This window comes from Natrix helvetica (assembly GCF_964273705.1).
Source record: "Natrix helvetica genome assembly, chromosome: 1".
Lineage (NCBI taxonomy): Eukaryota > Metazoa > Chordata > Lepidosauria > Squamata > Natricidae > Natrix > Natrix helvetica.
In genome coordinates, this window is record NC_138548.1 from 134661115 (window position 1) to 134684456 (window position 23342).

At 38.8% G+C, this 23342-nt stretch overlaps 1 protein-coding gene across 9 annotated transcripts in view; it reads right to left on the bottom strand.

Moving 5' to 3' along the window:
• The window catches only part of SEMA5B (semaphorin 5B), a 532760-nt gene that overhangs the window by 51430 nt on the left and 457988 nt on the right, over positions 1 to 23342 (bottom strand). For all 9 annotated transcript variants that reach the window (XM_081938785.1, XM_081938788.1, XM_081938787.1 and 6 more), the window contains one exon: positions 368 to 485. In XM_081938785.1, coding sequence (XP_081794911.1) covers positions 368 to 485 — 118 coding nt within the window. The remainder of the gene's footprint in view (positions 1 to 367; positions 486 to 23342) is intronic.

Consider the following 23342-nt stretch of genomic DNA (forward strand, 5'->3'; position numbering starts at 1 on the left):
AGATCTCAAGACTTTCCTATGCCCCCACCAATTTCCAGAAATGCAATTGCTGTCGATAAAAAAAATTGATTAAATGCACCGAAAGTAATTGTATGAACAACACTGAATTCAATTCTGGAATTTGAACCAAATTCAAACAGTGGTAAGGTTTGCCATAATGCCTGGGTCTCTACACTGTAAGCAAACGGGATGCATTTAGGTTTTTCCCCATCAGTCCTCATGCAGATGAACAGAAAAAATTGGAATTCTAGCAATCAGTTAATCCACCTGCCAGGGATGCCATAATGCTGCAGCAATTTTGTGAAGACTAGTTCATAGGAAAATGTGTCATACATTTTTATATTCCTGATTTTAGGTTTTTACTTACAGGGCACTCGGTAATATTTTGGCTCCAGAGGCTCATATTGGAGCTATCCTCAATGGTTGTGCATCGCTTTTGCTTTTTATCCCAGCCACAATACGGGTCCCTTGCGCCCAGGCACTCTCTGGTGGGGAAAGAAAAAGAGATTGGTGTTCTTTCATTGACCAGAAGTTCTAAAACTAATTATTCACACCCACACTTTCTTATGCAACAGCTGTCAAATATGCCGAATTGCAGCAGCAGAAACAAATTTATTTTAGAACAAAGTTTCACCTGCAAGGAAGGTTTCAAAATGGCCAAATTAGCAGGCTAATGAAAGCTACTATTTCTCCCCAATAAAAACAAACAAAACCCCCTATCTTTTTCACTATTATTTCAAACCCAAAGGATAATAAAGTGCTGCTTTGGCCATCTAATCAAAGAATAAATAATAATATTGTAAAATACTGTAAATAATAATATGCAGAATCCAATTTCCTACAAAATAAATATATTTTGGAAAAACCACTTATAAAGGTTAGATAAACATAAAGAGCAGGAATAAACCAATAGAAAATTATCAATTTTTTTAAAAAAATATAATAGTTGCCTTTCTAATGTAACATTATATAAGCAATTTGTAATTAATCTCTTTTAAATTAAAAAATGGTACTCAATGGTGTATTTATTTATGTAACTATTGGGCTCCATTTTTAGCCATTTTTATTAAAGAAAATAACTGGTTAAAACGTTCAAAATTTGGTAAAAGTCACAGGTCAAATTAGATCTTATTTAGGTGAGCAATGCCAGTACACTTTCAGCCTGGAATGGATCCCTTCTGACTATGGTTAATATGTTGCAGAAAGTTTTAAACTGAATCCAGATGCTGCTAACGAAAACTTTTCATCTACCTTAACTGCAATAAATTTGAAGCTGGTATTTAGAGCCACTTGTAAATACATTGTTGGCTAATATAAGTTAATGCTTTCTTTACCCATTTATATAAGTAATCTACAGTAATCAAAGGGAAACGGTGGCTCAGTGGCCAAGACGCTGAGCTTGTTAATAATAATAATAATAAATATTTATTTCTTAGCCGCACCCTCTCCCGAAGGACTCGGGGCGGCGTACAACAAAACATAGGAAATAAATATATCGACATACATATAACAAAACATATACCAAGACATATACACGACATATACAAGGAGGAGGTGAACTGATAGATAAAAACAAGTAAAAACACAATGTTTAAAAACCCCTAAATAAATTGAATGCAATTAAAATACCCCAAATAAAAAAACCCGTCAGGAGCGATATAGTTGGATCAAAGTTGAGCCAGGCCAGCAACTTGAAAAAGGTGGGTCTTGAGCTTTACACGAAAGGAGCGGAGGTCAGAGGTATTCCTAATATCCGGAGGGAGGTCATTCCACAGGGCTGGGCCCGCCACAGAGAAGGCTCTACTCCTAGGCGCCGCCCCTCGACACTGTCTGGTGGACGGCACCTGGAGGAGGCCCTCTCTGTGCGAGCGGATTGGTCGCAGGGATGTATGGGGCAGAATACGATCCCAGAAAGATCAGAAAGATCAGCAGTTTGGTGGTTCGAATCCCTAGTGCTCCATAATGGAGTGAGCTCCTATTACTTGTCCCAGCTTCTGCCAACCTAGCAGTTCGAAAGCATGTTAAAAATGCAAGTAGAAAAATAGGAACCACCTTTGGTGGGAAGGTAACAGCATTCCGTGCGCCTTTGGCGTTTAGTTATGCCGGCTACATGATCATCGAGACATTTTTGGACAGCGCTGGCTCTTCGGCTTTGAAACAGAGATGAGCACCGTCCCCTAGAGTCGGAAATGACTAGCACATATGTGCAAGGGGAACCTTTACCTTTATAGGAATATATTCAGGAATATTTGAAAATCCATGAGTTGGTACTAAAAATGACACAGCTTGTCTCGAACAGCATAGTACAACCCATACCATACCCATCAATGCCAATTATTACCATTGATACCATTAATACCAATATTAATCAACACCACCTCTTACCAAAAGCAGTACATTGAAATCAAGTATCAATTTCCTTCAGTTGCCAGGTTAAGGGTTTTCTTTTATGGGTCTTCAATTTGTTCTTCCTATTCAAAAGGGATCCCTACTTTGTAATTTAGGCACAATCTCTCAGCAGTTTCAAATAAAGAGCAAAAAGAAGCAATACTCTACTCTGTTGCCCTTGAGGAGCTCTGTGGCTAAACAAAACACAGTAATGGAAGAAGTAAGGAGAAATGGTCCTTCTGTGGTAGCTCTGTTCAATCATACCTATCAAGGATAAATAACGATGTAGGAAAAACTCTGAAGTTCTCAACCCAAGGACTCTGAAACAAATGTGTGTGGGTTTTTTTTGGGGTGTGTGTGTGTGTGTAGACTGATATGTCAAGCTAGGTCACCCTATGTTGTTCTAATCCACAGTACAGAGTAAATTAGAACAGAATAAGGGGGAAAGTAGTTGCCTGGAGCCACTGACCAGACAGATCAGACAAAGAGAAGCAGCATAACCAAACAGGCATTGAAGCATGAAGTAACCTAGTTGTTCCAAGACAGAATTACTTGGCTCTTTAAGATAAGGGGAGGAAAAATTAGTAGAGAAGTGAATAAATTCCACTCAAAAATCCCAGCCCTCATAGAGAAAATCTATCCATATGGTTGTAAAAAGTCACCACAAAATTTAATGGCACATATTGCAGTAGTTTTATACAATCCGTTAAACAGACAAACCCATTGAGCATCCAAGGGAGGGCAATACATTTTTAAAAAAATGAGTTGGTAGTAATTAAAAAATAGGCAAGAGAACAGAGCACATCTGAGCAATTTCAAATCTCAAAGCAAAATCAAGGATTCCCAAGTATAACATTTCATACTACTTATTTCTCCTTGGAAGATGCAAGGCAGAGGAGATCAGAATAACTCTTTATAGTTCTTTTATGGGGTCAGCCACTGTATCTTAAAAATTATAATTGCCTTAATGTGGAGAAGCAGATTAAACGTGGGTGAATAGTAAAGCACAAATATAGCACAAAGGTGTCGGAAAATCATGGTTAGAATGTCAGTTTCTAATTTAAAAACTCATACTTTAAAAACACAGGAAATAACACTTAAACAAGCATCATAGAAGAGGCATTCCACATCCTTTTCACACAGAAAAAAATGTTCCAGACATAATAAAATTAAAAAAATTCTTTGAAAATAAAATTAATATGCTTTTAAGTTAACTTATTCATTGTGGGCAAAGTTGCAATCAGTGAAAATGTTATAAAACAATGAATCTAAGCAACTCAATCTTGCTTAGAGCAGATAAAAAATCAAGACTTTATTGATTTAAAAGATTTGTATGGCTACCTATCTGAGAGCAAAACTCCGGGTGGCTCATAATACCCCCTTCCCCCCAAAATAAAACCCCATAAAGCAAAGATACAAGCACCTCAGTCATCCTCCTGAAATGTTCCCATCAACCAAGCCCAAACACCCTCATTCTAACCCAGCACCTGGGGGAACACCCAATTCTTTATAACCTTTGGAAAGGCTAAAAGGATGGGGGTGCACTGGATTGCTAGGGGAAGGGTCTTCCGCAGAGCTATAGAAAAGACACACTTCCTAAGCAACCTAGGTGGCAATATTTAAGAGAAGGGACCTTAGAGCATGCAAACTTGGGTGGGTGAACAGATACCCTCAGGGAGAGGCAGTCCTGGCCCCATGCCATGTAGATATTTAAATGTGATAATCAACACTTTGATTTGCACCTGAACAGAAGCTGGCAGCCAGTGCAAGCCAATAATCTAAAATTAAATCACCACTTGGCATTGGAAAAAATGGTTTTGGGGACATCTCAGTATTCTAGCAACCACTAATTTTATGCAAGCTGTAGGGAGCTCTTGTGTATACTAGTTATCTTTATTTGGGGCTCATAAAAGATTTGCTTAGGATTCAAGCTTTTCAGATGAATGTTAATTTCCTTTTACAAAGTGACCCTCCTCAGGAAGTAATATAGGTTTGTTACCCTAAAGTAATTTAGAAATGAATTTTTATACAGGAAATCACAAGATGTGCACACATGTGCAATATTTTCTAATCGGTCTCCATAAGATTTTACAGAATGAGATATAGCTTCTTAGATTTAGTATCTACATTGCTGCTATTTGGTGTAATGGTTCAGTCTCCATAAGATTTTACAGAATGAGATATAGCTTCTTAGATTTAGTATCTACATTGCTACTATTTGGTGTAATGGTTCAGGTGCTTGCCTAGAAACTAGGAGACTGTGAGTTGTAGTCAGGGGTGGGTTGCTGCCAGTTCGCTTTCTGCATGCTTCCCCAGTCTTTGGGTCAGTCACAGTCTCTCAGCCCAGCCTAACCCACCCTACCCAATCCACAAAAATATATGATGCAGTCTCTGCTGGGAATTCTAGTATGTATTAACTTAAGCATGAAAGCCAACTCAGTGACTTTGGGCCAGTCACTCTCTCTCAGCCCAACCCAACCCATCATACAGGATTATTATTATGGGGGAAATAGGAAGAGAAGGGAGTATTAGGTACAGTATGTTCGCCACCTTGTGTTACTTATAAAGTAATAAAAGTGATTAAAAAGTTAATAAATTTAAAAAAAACATCTAGGTCTACCAAACTTTCGAAACTTTCTCTCAAACCTCCCTAATTAAGTAATCCTCAAATTTCCCTAATTAAATAATCCTCAACTCTCCCTAATTAAATAACATTAATTGCAAGAATGCAAATACACACACAAAAAAATACACACACTTCTTAACTGTCCATTTCCTTCAGAGATAATGATATGTATATCACAGTATATTGTTGACATGTAATGTTGTATGGATAAGGGGATGCTTTGCTTTATTGTTAACTGGTGGGGGGTTTGGGGGGGGCGGCTGTATGCTGCCCAGAGACACTGGCAGTTTGAGTTAGGCAGCCTTATAAATCTTATAAATAAATGAGTTTTTTTTTTAATACACACACAGAGCTGCAAGGGGGTAGTAAGCAGTAAGCAGAAGGGAAACATTTATCACCCCCTTTAGAAGCATAAAGTCTGGAATCCTGAATTACCACTCATATGGAGAAGTTATAAACTATAGGTGGGAGGCCTGCAATTGGCACCTTGTGGACCATGAACTACACTGGCTGAAGAATTATAGTAGAGCTTCCCACCACTGTGAGGAGAAAACAAATCAACATGGTACTGAAAGCCTTAAACTAGTTTTAGCTATTTAAAATTGTTTTAAGAAAGGGTCTCTCAATCCTCTTTGCCCCATGCAGGCGGATGTTCTCCTTGCTCCATCTACTGCAATCCCTCTCTTTGAAATGTAGGATATGGCCCACTGTACCTTTGATCGCTCATTGTCCCAAGAGCTTCTCTTGTAATTCAAAACAGCAACTTTAAGGGATAATGTGCAGTAATTAAAATTGGATGGATGGCAACCGACTCAAGCTCAACCCCTCCAAGACGGAGTGTCTGTGGGTTCCGGCCCCCCGGTTCAACCAATTGCTTCCATCTTTGGCCATTGGGGGCGTACAACTGGCCCCCGTGGAGCGGGCATGCAATTTGGGCGTCCTCCTGGATGCCAGCTGTCCATGGATGACCATGTGACAGCCGTGGCAAGGAGGGCGTTCCACCAGGTTCACCTGGTGCACCAATTGCGCCCCCTATTGAACCGGGATGCCTTACGCACAGTCACTCATGCGCTGGTGACGTCTCGCCTGGACTACTGCCATGCTCTCTACATGGGGCTTCCCTTGAGATGCACTCGGAGACTGCAGTTGGTCCAGAATGCGGCCGCGCGGGTGATTATGGGGAGTACAAGGTACTCCCATGTGACACCTCTCCTGCGCGAGCTGCACTGGCTTCCTGTGGTCTATCGGGTGCATTTCAAGGTTCTGATTACGATCTTTAAAGCATTCCATGGCACAGGACCTAGCTACCTGCGGGATCGCATCCTGCCCCATACATCCCTACGACCAATTCGCTCGCACAGAGAGGGACTTCTCCAGGTGCCGTCTACCAAACAGTGTCGGGGGGCGACGCCTAGGAGCAGAGCCTTCTCTGTGATGGGCCCAGCCCTGTGGAATGACCTCCCCCCTGATATCAGGACTACCTCTGACCTCCGCTCCTTCCGTGCAAAGCTCAAGACCCACCTCTTCCAATTAGCTGGCCTGGCTCAACCATAGTTTTACCTTACCGCTCCTGACGGGTTTTTTAAATCTTGTAATTTAATTGAGGGTGTTTTAAATTGTCAATTTTAAATTCTATTTTATATATTTGCTACCTCCTCCATGTATATGTGTACGTACGTGTATGTATTTATTTTTATCTGTATATGTATTGTTCATTTGTATATTTTATGTGCTTTTATTGTACGCCGCCCCGAGTCCTTTAGGAGAGGGTGCGGCTAACAAATAAAAATTTATTATTATTATTATTATTATTAATTAATGTCTCTTCAATTCCTAAAGTCTCAGTGCTTCTTAATCTCTTTGCATGTCATAATTTTTTTTTTTAAAAATTACTGCATTTGTACAATCAGCAAGATGGATGGAATATAAATTTAATAATAAATAAATATAAATGTGTGACATTGATAAGAGCCTTAATTATTTAGGCTATTGAAAATCATATTTCAAATGTTTATAATGCATCACAAAATCCATTTTTTAAAAGATGTTGCAAAACTTTCACTGCTTACAAACAATCTGAGTAGTTTTATGGCATGAAACTCCCTTTTCTTTTCTTCTAACACAGTTTAATACAAAGGTTATTCCTCCATGCATGCCTGCATTGATGGAGGTCCTTCTTCACAGCTCATCAACATTTGAAACAGACTTGGGATGGGCATGAAAGAAGACCTCTGAGGATGGGTCGTCTCAAATATTCTGGAAATCCTTGCCAAGGAAGGTTCAGCTATCACAATCTCTGATGTAAGAAATTTGATGTAGACCAAAACTTCACATGGTCTAGCCATTCAGCATCACAAGAGATGTTTGACAACCATTCATAACTAGACAGATTTCAACATTTTAAGTGGGGCTATTAATATACTGTTTTTGTTTTCTTTTATTGTTATTTTTTTTTCAGCCACGTCTGGGAGGGGATTGATGGCGAGTCAGACATCGGTCTGAGAGTGGTGATAGCACTGCAATGGAACTGCCAGCCAGGAGCCAGTTTCTCACTGACAAATATTTCTCTGGAGGCAAGGAAAGATATTTGGGATCGACACTTTGTGCTCTGGAGGAGCTGTTCCTCACTAACAGACCAGAGGAGTTGAGTTTCTTGTGGTTGATCACAAATCGAGCTTCTCGGGAGCCGAGGGATCTATAACATGTCCTTCACCTATAATATGCCAATAATCACTGTGCATCCTTAACTGGGCATTTGACAGAAAAAAGCCTTACTTTCTTAATCACTTTACAATTTAATTAATTTACAACCTAAAAGAGCTATTTCAAATGGCAGTGAAGATCAAAGGCTCTTGGTGGGTGCCTTCTTTCTTCTTTATCCCTTCTTTATTATTTTTATTAGTAACGCAAAGCTGCCCACATATCTAATACCCCTTCCTCCTATTTTCCACATGACAACAGCCTGTGAGGTGAGTTGCGTTTAGAGAAACTCACTGGCTGGCCCAAAGTCACCCAGCCAGTTTTCATACCTCAGGCAGAGCTAGAATTTGCACTCTTCTGATTTCTAGCTTGGTGTTTAACCACCTGACCAAAATAGCTCTATATTTTCTCTATTTTTGGAATAAAAATGGTAAGTTTCAAGGATTTTAATTCTAATTTATTATTAACATAGGAAGGTGATAATATGAGTGGGATTGTAACTATGGAGAGCTAACTGAGACTAAGGTGTAGAAGAGAGAGAAGCAAATCAGGAAAAAAGAGCAGCCATTCTTTTACTTTCACCATAATAACTGAAATGCTCTTGCTTTCTTCCCATAGCAACTACAAGAAAAGCTGCTAACCTGGCAGAAGGATTCAGGGGTTCATTAGAACAGCTTACAGATAAGGGCATTTCACCAGATTTATTGCAGAAGATGTTTGAAGAATTTGGCAAAAAGATGACTACAACAGTAAAAACAGAAATGGAAAAAGGATTTGCAGGGATAAAAAAAGATGTCAAAGAAGAAGTTAAGAAGATTGAAGTAGGGCAATTGATTGGAGACTTAGAACAAATTACTGACAAAGTGGAAGTTTTGGAAAGCAAGATAGAAGTTATAAATAGTGAAATGGAGAAAGATTTGGATGGTGTGGTATTACTGGAACTGAGAGGAAAATAATTTTGTTTAAGGTTTAGACTTAGAGCAATTCCAGAACACGGAGAAGATATTAGACAAAATATTGTTAAGTCTCTAATTATTTTAATTGAGAGGAAAAAGACAATGGTACGAAGATGGACAAGATTTATAAGATTAATATATATTTTGCAAATTTAAGAAAGTTCCATGGGATAGCCTTGTGCCTTTAGTCAGGTAGAAGACCAGAGATCAAATTTTGCAGCAGTATTTTAATGCTAGGTTGAGAATTGATAATATAGATGGAATTGTACTTAGAGAAATTCTAATTAAAACACTGCATAAGAAAAAAGAGCATTTTTTTCTTGACGGTTAAACAAACAAATGTAACTTCCATTTAGATGGGATAAGTTTGAAGGGATTATTTTTATTTTTAAACATCAGAGATTTAGCCTGCACACTGTGGAGAAAGAAAAACATTTTTGGGAAAAATTTAAAGGAAGAAATACAAATAGAAGTGACAATGATAGACGAGACCAAACAAAAGCCACAACAGGCATAATAAGACACAGAAAATGGTTCCATGCTGGGTGGTATTGGAATTCATTTTTCTAACATCCTAGTTTTAATTATGGATTATAAATGCTTTAAATGCAATATAAATATACTTTGAAATTTTGTGTTAAAATGTATTTGTTATTTCCATCATTGATTTTAAGATAAATTATTCGAAGAAGAGTAATATGATAAGTTTAGAGACAGAGGTTAAATATAATTGAATTTATAACTGCTGTTTGGAATATCAGAAGCCATTGCTTTGTATCTTCCTCCCTCCCTTTCCCTTCCTATATAACATTTTGAATCTGTTTTATCTTCTTTTTAAAATGTTTTAATAAAAATTATATTAAAAGGATTTTTTCCCCTCCTGTATGTTGCTGCTTTAAATGTATATTTGATACTATTGATATAATGTGGTAAAAAGACAAAAATAAAGAGGTGAATGAGTAGTTTTTAGTATTCAAGCAATTTTTAACGAGAAAATATATAAATATGAAGTACCCTAGCTGGAGTCTGAAAATAGAATTTTACATCAAAAAAAGATCATAAAATCTAGTTTTTGCTTTTGTCCTTTAATCTGCAATACTTGCACATGCAGCCGTATGTATATGACAATCTCTGAAGACGTTGATTTTTTTAGGCTAGATTTTCTCTAAAATACAGCATAAATTGACAGACTGCCCAAGAATACATTGTGAGCATTAAAACAAGTCTAACAAGGAAGTGGCCTATGCTAGCTCCTCTTATCAACAATATCATAAAATAAAAGGTCTTAAATGTAATAATGAAGAACCAGAGCAAAATCAGTTCGCGAGATAAATTTTTTAGTGGAATAGCTGAAAATATTTGGGAATTGTTTAGGTCACCAAAAGACATATTAAACTAGCTTGCCCCAGCCTGATACTTCTAGATACGCAGGAGTCATTCTGGAAGTTGGAGTTCCAATTTTTTTATCTAGAAAACATGGGGCTGGGGAAGCTGATGTTAGATATTAGAAATGAAATGCTTCTTAACTGGAAAAAAAATCTTACTAAAGGAATGTACCTTAGGGAAGTTAAGTTCAGAGTGAAATCATGGAGACTTTAAAATATTAATTGAGCCTTAAGGCTTATGTCTGTAACCAATAATCTTAGAGCATTCATTACTCACTGAACAAAAATTGTCTTTAGTGGGTGTAAGAAACTTTCTTAAGCTACAAGCCTATAAAATATAGGAGACATCCAAGATATTATCAGTCCAGCAATTGTTACCTTTTCAAAATTCATCTTAGTTTTTAACTTATCTTGGTATCATTGGTATCACACCCAATGTAGTAGGCAATAATTTATCTGGATACCCTCTGTTGGATCAATACAAAACTGCTGCTGTAGGCATCCAGGCTGGAATTGGTATTAGCTACATAATAAAGGGAGGAGGCAGTACACAAACAAACAAGTGTATAGGTAGGCCTCAACCTACAACCATTTGTTTCACAACAATTTGAAGTTATAGCAGCACAGAAAAAAGTAACATGATTGGTCCTTGCATTTACGACTGTTGCAGCGTCCCTGGGTCGCTGGGGTAGGGCTTAATTTAGGCGCAGATGTGAAAGTCAGGCTAGGGTTTGTTTTCGGGGTGGGTTGTATTTACAGTAATAACCATTTGCTGCGATCTTCACAGCCTGCTTCTGACAAACAAAATCAATGGGGAAAGCCAGAGTCGCTTAATGATTGTATCATAATCCCTTAACAGCAGTGATTCACTTAGCAAAAAAGATTGTAAAATCAGGTGCAACTCACCTAAGAACTGCTTTGCTTAGCAATGCTAATGCTGGCCCCAAATTGTGGTCATAAATTGAGGACCATCTGTACATATAATAATTGGATGGGAATCTGGATGTAGAATAAGTCACTGCATAAAGTGGTTTCTGCCTCTTCATTTTCAAATAGAGGCTGGGTAAACATCTCTTGGGGATAATGTCAGGAATCCTGGAGTGTACAGGGGGGTTGAACTTGATAAATTGGGAAGGATAGCTTCCAAGTCTATGATTTTATGATTTACAGAAGTGTCTGATTATGGCCTAAAATGCCTTAGTTAAATTAAGCATGCATCATGGACCTAAGAAAGAAGCTTATTTCTATAGTTATGCAATTTGCATAATGCAAAACTCAAGTCTGCATATTTAATGGAAGTCCCCAAATGTGGATGTATTTTGGTAATTAATATAAGTTGATGTTGTTCAGTTAGTAGAGGAAATGACATTTCCTCACACTCTTTATAGAAAGCGGAGGCAGCAAGAAAAGCTTTCAATGTATTTGTCTTTTATAAAGGCCAGCTTTTGAGACTTTGCAAATATTGCATATTTTCTATCATTTCACACCATGCCTCTAAAAAAAAGAAGAAAAAGGAATGAATGAATTCTCCACTCCTCGGTGCCTTTTACATTGCATCATACGTTGGAGAAGGAAAAGAGCAAGCAAAAGTATCTTGTTTATTTCCTAAAGAAAACTGTGACATTGAGCACAAGTAAAACATATTTTACTTGTGTTTCTTGAAGTGTCAAAGGGTAGTTTTTGTGACTGACATGTCTGAGGAAGATGAAGACTTATACAAAGACTCTGGGTGAGCAGTGAGAAAGCTACTGATGTATTATGTATATTTTGCAAATATCCACAACACACACATGAAGATTGTTTCTAGTTTGCTTGAGGCTGCAATGTGCAGAACTATTAAGGAATTTAGAGTTCATGTTGGGGAAGTAAGAAAATGCTCTTAAAGTAGGAAAGGACACAGCAACATCTATTTTTGAGGAGACACAGAGAAGAAATCATACAATTCAGAGTTTGAAGTGCGTGTCAGAAAGAAACTCGGAAAAAACCATCCCTTGATTTTGTTTAATATGGTAGTCCTCTATTTACAACCACCATTGAGCCCAAAATTTCTGTTGCTAAGGAAGGCAGTTGTTAAGTGAGTTTTACCCTATTTTGCCCCTTGCTTGCCAATTGTTAAGTGAATCCCTGGAGTTGTTAAGTTAGAGTTAGGGTTGAATCTGGCTTGCCCAATGACTTGGCTTATCAGAAGATTGCAAAAGGTGATCATAGAACCCCGGGGCACTGTATCTGTCATAAATACATGCCAGTTGCCAAGCATCTGAATTTTAATCATGTGACCATGGAGATGATGTAAATGTGAAAAATGGTCATTAAATCACTATTTACAATGCCATTTTAACTTTGAATGATCACTAAATGAATGGTTGTAAGCCAAGGACTGTATGTAGAACAGGGAACAGACAGGAATTTGGTCAGGCTTCAGGTTCTGCTGTTACACCTTACAATAATAAAATCACATTCCTGGAATTTCTGGGTATCTGTTTCTTGACCTAGCTATCTCCAAAGCTTGACAACAGCACATCAGATAAGTCTTCCTGGACTGGACTGAAGATCATTTCAATCTTCAGACAGGCCTGACTGCCACTCTGATACTTTGCAAAGTCCCACTTAATCCAGCATTTTGTTTCCATTTGGACTGGTCAGATATTAATGGAAAGCCATAAACAGAGGAGGGGCACATAGACTAACTTGGTTATAAATTTTGCTGGGAAACATTTACAAAGCAAACCTTTTTCCACTCCTTCCAACCAGAGTTAATGGATAAGGAGAGGAAAAATGAAAATTCATGAGTAGAGAAAAAGAGAAACTGAACAGAAACTAAATTCAACTGACATATTCACATAAGAATTCTGCTCCAGTTCAAAAGCAGCTCTGGACAACTCTGGTGACTATGGAGATGCTTTAAGTGTGAAAAATGGTCATTAAGTCACTATTTACAGTGCCACTCAGGGGTGGGTTCCTGCCAGTTCTAATCTCTTCTATAGAAGAGGTTCCACAAATCTACAGTGCCGTTTAGAACCGGTTCCAGCTCCCTCCACCCGTCCGTCCGCACATCATCAAGATGAAGAGCGAGAGGAGGAATTCTGGGAGTTGAAGTCCACAAGTCTTAAAGCTGTCAAGTTTGAACATCCCTGGGGTTTCTTTTTCTAAAGGGTTAGGTGTGCAAGGGTCTTGTAACTTGACAGCTTTAAGACTTGCGTGCTTCAAATGCCAGAGTTTCTGAGCCAATATTTTGGTTCCTAAGCAAGAGTGTTGTTAAGTGAGTTTCACCACATTTAACAAGTTGGCCATGCCCACCCAGTCACATGGCTGGCAAGCCACTCCCACCCAGTCACATGGCTGGCAAGCCACTCCCACCCGGGCACATGGCTGGCAAGCCACTCCCACAAAGCAGGCCACACCTACAGAAGAAGTTCTAAAATGTTTTGAAACCCACCACTGGTGCCACTGTAACTTAAATGCAAAATAACTTGTGAATAGTTTATGACTAAACTTGCAGAACCTTATATATGTACTCATTAACTCATTCACCTCAAGTATTCAAAAGCTGAGCCAACTTCATTTACTATGGCTTTGTGGATGATCCACTAACCCATTCAGATGGATTATGAACTATGGCCTCATTCTGGCTTTATTTATGCACATATTAAAAATGTATATAATATGAAGTAAGGACATGGATGGAGCTACCATTCATCTATTAGCTCTGTAAGAATCTCTGAATCTGTGAAGATAAGATACAAATGTTTGATTACCAATATATTTAGTTCGCTTAATGCTTTTATAAACTGCAATGTGGCAGTGTACCAAAATGATTAAATAAACAATTGTATTGTATTAACATCTGAATGGATGCACATATCACCGAACATCATTAAGACTATCTGTCACAGTAAACTGAGGTTAAAACAGGAAACTGATATTAGTAACTTCCCTAGAGCTACAAATGGGAGTGGATGGCATATAATTAGTTAAAATAAAATAAGTTGTGAATAGTTTGTGACTAATCTCACCCATAGTGAGCTCTCTGGGTTCTTCAATTTTCCCCATAAGCAGGCTTTAGCTACTGCAGAGGAATAGCTAGGCTGTTAACAGAAAGGAAATGAAAAAAATTCTAGGGACAATTTGGATGAACATTGAAAGTTTGGTTTCCCTTTAAAAGACTTTTTATAAAATCAGATGAGTCTGGAATATATTCGTAATTACAGAATTTTGCCTTTTAAATGTTTTCATTTGTTGTATTTAAATCGTTCCCCATGAAAAAGAAATATAAAAACAATAAAGGTATGTTGATTTGAAAATGGAATATTATTAATAATAGTAATTTTACAAAAGAGAAAATAAATGGTGATCTTGGGAAGGCAAAAGTGTGAGGAGACTCAAAATATCTCTGTCTTGATTCTCTTTAAGGTAGGACAGAGAAATTCTGACAGATTTTCAAGATTCTGTTATTGTATCCAACAACAATAATGGAGCATTCCTATAGTCTTTGTGGTGTCTGTTTCTAACCTGACCAGCCCGACAGAAAAATCTGCAAATTGATTAAAATGTTGCATGTACATTTTTTTTTTAAAAAAGCATTAGCTTCATCTTATCTGGCAAAAAAATTTATTCCTCTTGTTAGATGAAAAACAATATAAAATGTTTTGTCTTTGGTGTTGTTTGCGATACTCATAAGCAAATTAATCTAAATTTAATTAAGTAGCAGCACCATTGTAAATAAGATCTTTTGAAAGTATGTTCTCGGTCTCTAATAAGTATGTTTAGAATTGGAAAAAGAACATTATCAGTTAGTCAATTAATCATGTGGCAAACCTTGATGTCCTGCTTTATGCATGTACACTTTGGATGTGGCCATCATCCAAATGATTCCAGAATGTCTAGGCTCCCTTCCATAAATATTTGACTATTTAAATGCCATCAGAAAGTATTTAGGGAAAGATATCATAGTAGATTTATAAAAAAAGTGTGGAATTATAGTTGAATCACAGAATTGTAGAGCTGAAAGGGATCTTGGAGTTCAACTAGTCTAGCCTCCTACTCAAGAAATTAAACAAAACATCATCAGCCTTTCAGAGCAAACTTGGAGATGCTAGAAAATTTAAGCTATAGTAATTCATCTTATATTTCCAGTTAACTGTTAACCATGATATTAACTCATTGGGGATTCAGGAAAATACTTTTCAGAAAGCACTTAGCAGATGGGATTTATACCGACAGAAAATTAACATCAACAGACATTCACTCCCATGTTCATTACTTTGCAATAAACGACTTATCTGATACTTAATAAAGTATATCCCAAGCACGGTGTTTATAAACAATTGAATCCGTCTCTTTAATATAAGAGTGATTTTGCCTCCTGCTCCTTATTTTTTTAGCCACCAAAGCCATTTGCATGAAAATAGGACTTTGGCTCCTCAGGAGTTTTCTTGCCATCTGCTACCGTGACTCTTCTGGCTGATTATCCTAGCTTCCAAAGTCAGGCAAGGGAATGGAAGCAGAAGGTATAGTTTCAGATTAATGCAGGGAAAAAGCAGACAGGGCAGGAGTGTCAACTTGGTGAAAGTTAATTTAACAAAGAATTCTTAAGCATGCAGCTATGCACAATTATATCCAAAACGGTTTTCATTTAGAAACCATCAACAACTTTTAGCCCTTGTTAAAAATCATGGCAAAGTATTGAACCAATGTGTGAGTGGCTCTGAGACAACTAAGCCCTCTCCTTTGCATATGCAGATATGGTGTTAGAATCAGCTCCATTTTCTATTCAACTAATGACTGAGCATGCAGGTATAATTTCTGAAGAGGAGAAGTTGCTCTCAAGTTGCTTGATCTATCAGTCCTCTCAGGTCAACAAGGCTATCTGAACTACACAGGGTGTAGGCTGTTCTTTCTTTCTGGGTTTTTTTTTGGGGGGGGGAGGTATTTCTTTGAGACAGGGTTGACTTCTGATAATTGGTCTGGGATGTCCCTGCAGTTTTCTTGGCAAGATTTCAGAATTGGATTGCCTTTGTCTTTTTCCTAGGGCTGCTTCTTCTTTTTCTTCCACATCTAGACCAAACTTTAAATTGCCAGAATGAAGCCCCTTTGTTGGCTTTGTCATTGGCCAAAAAATAAGACATTATTAGTACATGTTTCTGGTAGTAGCCAAAATACCAACAGTTGGGCTGGACTCAGCATCCGAGGGCTGAGAGAGAGTAACTCACCCAGTTGGCTTTATGCCTATGGTGGGACTAGAACTCATGGTCTCCCAGTTTCTAGTCTGTTACCTTCATTAGTACACCAAAATGGTCTCTCAGACTGCTCATTCCACTGGAAAAATGTCCTGGAGTGGGAGAAAAACACTGGTTTCTCACAGAGTCTTAGCCTGGGTTGCAGAAATTAGAACCAGGGAAAATTCCCACCTGATCTCAACACAGAGCATTGTATTTATCAGCATTCTTAGGCATTCTGAAGAATCCCAGATAATCAGGGATGAGCTTCAAAAATTTTAGCAAGGGGTTCTCTATCCGATTGCTGGGTGGGCGTGGCCATGATGGGTGTGGCCATGTCAGCCTCCTGCACCACAGTGGGGAGAGCATTTTTGCCCTCCCCAGGCTCTGGAGGGTTTCCTCAAGCCTCCAGGATGGTGAAAACACCCCCCCCCCCAGGCCCTACTTCGAGTAGGCCCGGTTTTTGCCCTCCCTGAGTCTCCATGTACATCTTGCACTTACCTGCATCCAAAACAGGCCGCGTGGAGACTCCTGGGAGGGGAAGGGTGACGGGACCAGCCAGGAGTGGGATATGGGGGTTCTCTGAACTACACAGAATCTTAGCTAGAGGTTCTCCTGAACCTCTGTGAACCCCCAGCAGCCCACCCCTGTGATAATTCAAGACAAACTTCTGCACCTTCTTCAAAGAATTATATAAGGTTGCATAATGTAATTTTGTACTTGTAATTCTCACCTATTTTCCTGCTATTTATTCCTTCTCGCCTACTATTAGTGCTGGGATTTGAGAGCAGAAAGATAATGCATTTCTAGCCTCTTTCACTGGACTGAGAACCAAAAATCATGGAGGAGCTGAACGCTTTGCTTTGCTGGGAGAACATCATGGGAAGGAAAACAGACCAAATTGGTCTCTGATACTAGCCAAGTAAGAAGTGGCTGGAGGGATCTCATTTTTCCTCTTGGTGCTAATCTACAAAAGCTTAGTCCTTGTCTCCTGAGAGATGCCCTGAATGTCCTTATCTTTCAGCAGAAGCCATAAGACTGATCAAGCAAGAGTTCCCAGAAGAGAAGTCAGCCAGGGTCTCCTGGAATTACGTATAAATGTCGGCTCAATTCTTTTCTCTGGCCTTAAAGAACCGATCTCTTCTGCCTTCTCTCTTCACTCTCCATCTGTTGTGTGTCTAGTCTCTGTGAGTCTCTGTTTTTTAATTGCTCTGAGACTTCTGAGAAGGTACAGGCTGAAAAACGGCATTAAAATGCAGCAAATAAATAAAATAAATTTAAACATCCATTCAGGAAGAAAAACTAGATGTACAACATGTTTGACAGGGAATTCAAGAAAATATTCCTCTGCAGGGACGTGCAGTCAGGGGAGGCAGGGGAGGCAGAGCCTCACCACTCTCATCATGAAAATTAAAAAAAAGGGGGAAAGGCACTGAGGAGCCTTCTGCACACATGGTCCCGGAATGGGACCACGTGTGCAGGAGGCTCCTCTAGCCTCAGCCTCCCTCCTGCACACGTGGTCCCATTCCCCGCCTTCCTGAGTCAACATGAAGGGGACCATGGAGCGTGAGCCCCGGTCCCACGGAGCGCACTCCGTGGTCCCCTTCATGTTGACTCAGGAGTCAGGAAGGAAGGGAATGGGACCATATGTGCAGGAAGCTGAGGCAGCTTCAGCCTCCTGCACACGTGGTCCCATTTCCCGCCTTCCTGAGTCAACATGAAGGGGACCGTGGCTCACGCTGATGACGTCACCAGCCTCACCAGCCATAAACCTCACCGCACGTCACTGTTCCTCTGAAAGAATTAATGGTTATATAAAAGGCATTTTAAATCCTCAGGAGAGCAGAGGAAAGCTTTGAAACGGGGAGCTGATTTTTTAGCAAAATCACAAAAATCCAAGTATGACTAGTCATGGTTTAGGTGACAAATTACAGTTACACTCATCACATTTTGAGATGTCACTTTAAATTTAAAAGAGAAGCTGCTGTCACAGGAGCTACACTTATTTTTCACTAAAATTCCTTCTGGAGGGTTAGTTGGGTCAACATCACTGTGTTGTCAATTAGTTGGGTTGTCAACATCACTAACAACATCACTGGGTAGCAGGGGCCATGCTATTTTTAAATCATCATTTAAACAATTGACTAAGGCCTCCTTGCTGTTCTTGTTCACATTTATGCTTAAAATATATCATTAATGTAATACGTTTCAAGTTTAGCTAATACAGTAAAGGGCAAAAGATAGTATTCTGTAATTACATTATTCCTACGTAGTTATATTAAGAGCCACAATGGCACAGTGGTTAGAATGCAGTACTGCAGGCTACTTCTGCTGATTGCCGGCTGCCAGCAGTTTGACCCTCGCCAGCTCAATGTTGAGTCAGCATTCTATCCTTCTGAGGTCAGTAAAATGAGGACCCAGATTGTTGGGGGCAATACGCTGACTCCAAACCAATTAGAGAGGGCTATAAAGCACTGTGAAGTGGTATATAAGTGCTATTGCTATTTTTTCCTATATTGCACTCCTGATTTTAAAAGATAGCACTATGGTGTGGTTTGATGTGGTGGTTATAAAGTTGATTGAGGAAACAGAAGCTCCCAGTTCTAATCCATAATCAGGCATGGAAAGTCACTGGACAAATTTGGGTCTGTCACTCCTCTTTAAGTCCAACTCACCTACTGTAATACGTATATCCATCCTCCTATTTTAATTCATTAGAAATTCATTTTATCTGATGGAGAATTGTTACATATTTTAACACCCTGTTACAGTGGGTTTTATAAAAGTAAAAAAGAAAGAAGAAAATCTGATTGCAGCGTTCATTTACAAAGCAGTATGGCTATTGCCAAAGAAACACATTTTACAAATAACAGAGGAGTGTTAGATGTCTGTCTAAGTAGCTGGAAACGAGAAGTTGAGCTTGGCAAAAAGGTACTACTTACAAGATTAGTTTATTGTGCCATTAATGTCAACCTGCAAGAGAGGATGAGATGAACAATCAACCTTATTAGTTTTCAGCCAGCTAAATTCTAATTGCTGACAGCCTCAATGACCCACATTTAGAACTGAGAGATTCTGTCAGGCCCCCAACCAGATGGCACAAAGAGAGCAGGCAATAAATCTAAGGATGTTGAAGACCTATGAAAAAATAAAATTGTAAAAGTCCCACAATCTCAATTTTCTAAGTACAGACAAACCAAACCAAAACCCAAATTGCAAAGATAAAAGCTAAACCAAAAAAGGTTTAAAGAAACCACACGCCTCATGCTCGCAGAAAAACCAACTGAAGCAGAAATTAGAAACCTGATCCAGACACCAGTCAAGTGGAAACAAGTTTATTTTCCAAAGAACACAACATGTTTCTGGCATTCGAACACCAAGAGTCAGTTCTGCTTAATGGCAACTGATTCTGTTTCAACAACCAGATTAGCATAATGAATTAAATTCTGAATTCTGGGTAGATCAAATGTTTCAGATTACATTCAATCCAAATGTATTAATTGTGTGGTTCAGGGAGCCCTATGTGGAACGCTCCCATACCTCAAATGTGAGTTTAGAAAAATACACCGGCTCCCAACATACTGAAATTCAGTTCCCCATTTAAAGGGAGTCTAGGGTAGCAGTAAGGGCCTTCCCCTGCAAAGGTTATCCACATTACAAGACTGCAGTGAGCACTATCCTTCTTCCGCTACATTTTTAGGCTGATTGTTGTGGCCTATTGGCCACTGGCCCCTTCAGCAGCCAAATCAGAGAAAAAGGAGACGTGTGAGTCAAGGTCAGCATCAAGGCAATCTGAGAGCTCAGAGGGGAAAGAGGGAATGGAGATGTCAGATATAGAGACAGAGGTGGAACTGGGGCCATCCGTCAGCTCTGAGATGGAGAGTCAACAACTCCCAGGTCTAGAGGTGGCTGATGAGGAAGAGGACGAACAGCTGGGTCCCGTGCCTAACTTGCGGATGCACAGAAGGCAGAGGAGAGGAAAGCAGTGGAAATCTATGGGCCAGTCCTTGGGACAGAAGAGCCACCCCTACTAGCGAAGCCCCACCCTAGCTCTGGGGATAAAAGGCAGGAGGCGGAGATGAATAGGTGTGGCAGACAACTATTCATCTCCCTGACAGTCCACCCCTAATAGCCTACACTTCCAAATCCTGTCTGAAAATTATCCAAATTCTTCTTGGAATCTGCAGCGCCTTCTGAGTGTGTGTGTGTCGCTGCTGCTGCAAGAAAGCGAGTTCATCTTCCAGGACATTCTTTGCAAGTATGGGAAGAGAGAGAGAGAGAGAGAGGAGAGGAGAGGAGAGAGAGGGAGTGTTTCATTAACTACCAAGGGCTTGTCATGTTTGGGAGCCGGGTCAGAACACTCATCTTGTGGACTTGTTTGGGGGGTGGGGGGGATCAGAATTTCTGATAGTTCAGTTTCCAAGTGAAAATCAAAAGAATTGAACATCTTGTGAATATTGTTTGCAAGTCAAGCCACAGCACTGACAGCAATTAATTCATTGCAGCATTAGTACTCTAGTCAATATTTATACATCTGCTGGTAATGTTGACTGCTGTTTCCTTCTTATAAGACACTGGCGTGCTATGAACTGGTCTGGTCACTTATATCATTAGCAATAGCTGGCTGTTTATACATGCCAACTCCAGAAGAAAATAAACAATGAAATGGAAATCCAAACAATTTTAAGCAAACTTTTCTCTTCCCATCTGAAAAATTTCCATCCTATGACAACCTGCAAAATTATAAAACATTTGGCTACAGTAAATAAAGGACAGCTGTTTGCTCTTTTTTTGCATAATGTAAGAATCAGGGACGCGTATGATAAATACTCTGTGTGTTTATAAAGACATAAACACAAACTTGACTAATTAAGTACTGTAGAAATATATAATAATGTACTGCTATGACTCTGGGAAAGGAGGTAATGATTCAATACCAACATAATATAACTTGCATCTCAGTTTGGTAAATAAGGAATTGCAAGATTACATTTGCTACAGGAATTGCAAGGGTCATTTTATTTTTATGGATATACAGGTAGTCCTCATCTTACAACAATTCATTTAGTGGCAGTTCAGTTACGACAGCACTGAAAAAGTGACATGACCATTTTTCACAATTACAACATTTGAAGCATCCCCATGATCATGTGATCAAAATTCAAATGCTTGGCAACTGGTTCATGCTGTGTCCCAAAGTCAGGCAATCTCCTTTTCTGACCTTCTGACAAGCAAAGTCAATGGGGAAGCCAGATTCACTTAATAACCAGGTTACTAGCCTATCAATTGCAGTGATTCACTTAACAATTGTGCCAACAAAAGTTTGTAAAATGGGGCAAAACTCACTTAATAATTGTCTCACTTAGCAACATAAATTTTGGCCTCAATTGTGGTCGTATGTCGAGGACTACCTGTATCTTCAACAGAGCTTACTACAGCGTCCAGGGAATTAAAGTACAGAAAACCATGCCCTCCATCAGAAAACATGACAAAAGAAAAATGAAATAGTTGTAAGCTTGTCACAAAAAAGAAAATAAAAATCAAATTGAAATCTTTTAAGCCTCTAGAGATTTTGTCTATAAGAACAATGTTGTTTCCTGTCAATTTACGAATGCTTTTCACTGCCTCAAAAACTTGTCTAGTAACAAGCGCAACTAAGTAACAATCATGATAACAGTTGCTGATAAGAAAGCATTAAATGGAGAATGGAGTACACATAGCTAACCCCAGGGTTGGCTATACACGAAAATTATGTGCTAACAATACTGGTTGTAATAGCACTTAGACATATACCACTCCATAGTGCTTTACAGCCCTCTTTAAATGATTTACAGAGTCAGCATATTGCCTCCAACAATCTGGGTCTTCATTTTACCGACCTCGGAAGGATGGAAGGCTGAGTCAACCTTGAGCTTGGTGAGACTCGAACTGCCAAATTGCAGGCAGCCGTCAGTCATCAGAAGCAGCCTGCTGCAGTACTACATTCTAATCACTGCATTACCACGGCTCATATAGTATAGTATAATATTCATAGGGGGTGTCCACCACTGTACATTTATAACTGCGTAGACAGATGCAGGAATAAAGAAAAATGGATAGCGAAGAATGAATCACTGCAATTCAGAAAACAAAATATCTGGTAAATGGATAGACATTTTTAAAATAATAATTTTATTGCAAAGTTAGTATTAAAGATGAAAAGTCTAGAGACAGGCCCTGAAACTTTTTGACACATGCAATTAAAGTATCAAAGTTAATGGTGCATAATTAATTTGATTTCCATTTCCTTTGAACGTCTCTGAATCTTTTTAAGATTTCCATTACCCAAGAGTAATATATTTTGTACACACATGTACAGTATTCTGGTGTATTTATCAATATAATTATTCAACTATTCCAGTTCTTATCCCACATACACCTTTCCAACATTTCATTGAGACAAGAAGTCATGGGGTTATTTATTTATTTGTTAAAAGGAGGAACATAGGAACCCAATGAGCATTTTGCTTGAATATGAATATGAATATTATGTTGAAGAAATTCTGATGAATCTGAATTTACATCTATACCACTAAAGAGAGCTATTAAAAATATATGAATAAATGCTGCTTCATGAACACTATAAAACTCCTGTTCCCCTTGACAAGCACAAGTAACACTTAATAAAAACAGAGATGTTGTGAGTTTCCTTCAACCAGCTATATGGGCAGCCATCCAAATGGAAATTCAGGTGCCATAAAAGAATTAATGAAAGAAAGGATGCATCAATCTGAGTAGTGGAGTAAACTCCCTCTCCTGATCATAACAACCTTAAAACTTAATGTAATATTGCTTATCAGAAAAAACATCCTTGGCAGAAGAACAAGAATTCAGGGATGAAAACTGCTGTGACATTTTTTTGAAGAGTGAACTGTTCCAACCTAGTCATCTTAAAAGAGTAAAATTTTGTTCGCCTGCAGTTACCATCACAATTCAATTTTGACTTTCTACAAGTAACTCAGTGAGAATTAAAAGAGATGGAAACAAAATCGTTATATTTCCAGAATATTTCAGGCCGTTGGAACTCATACCA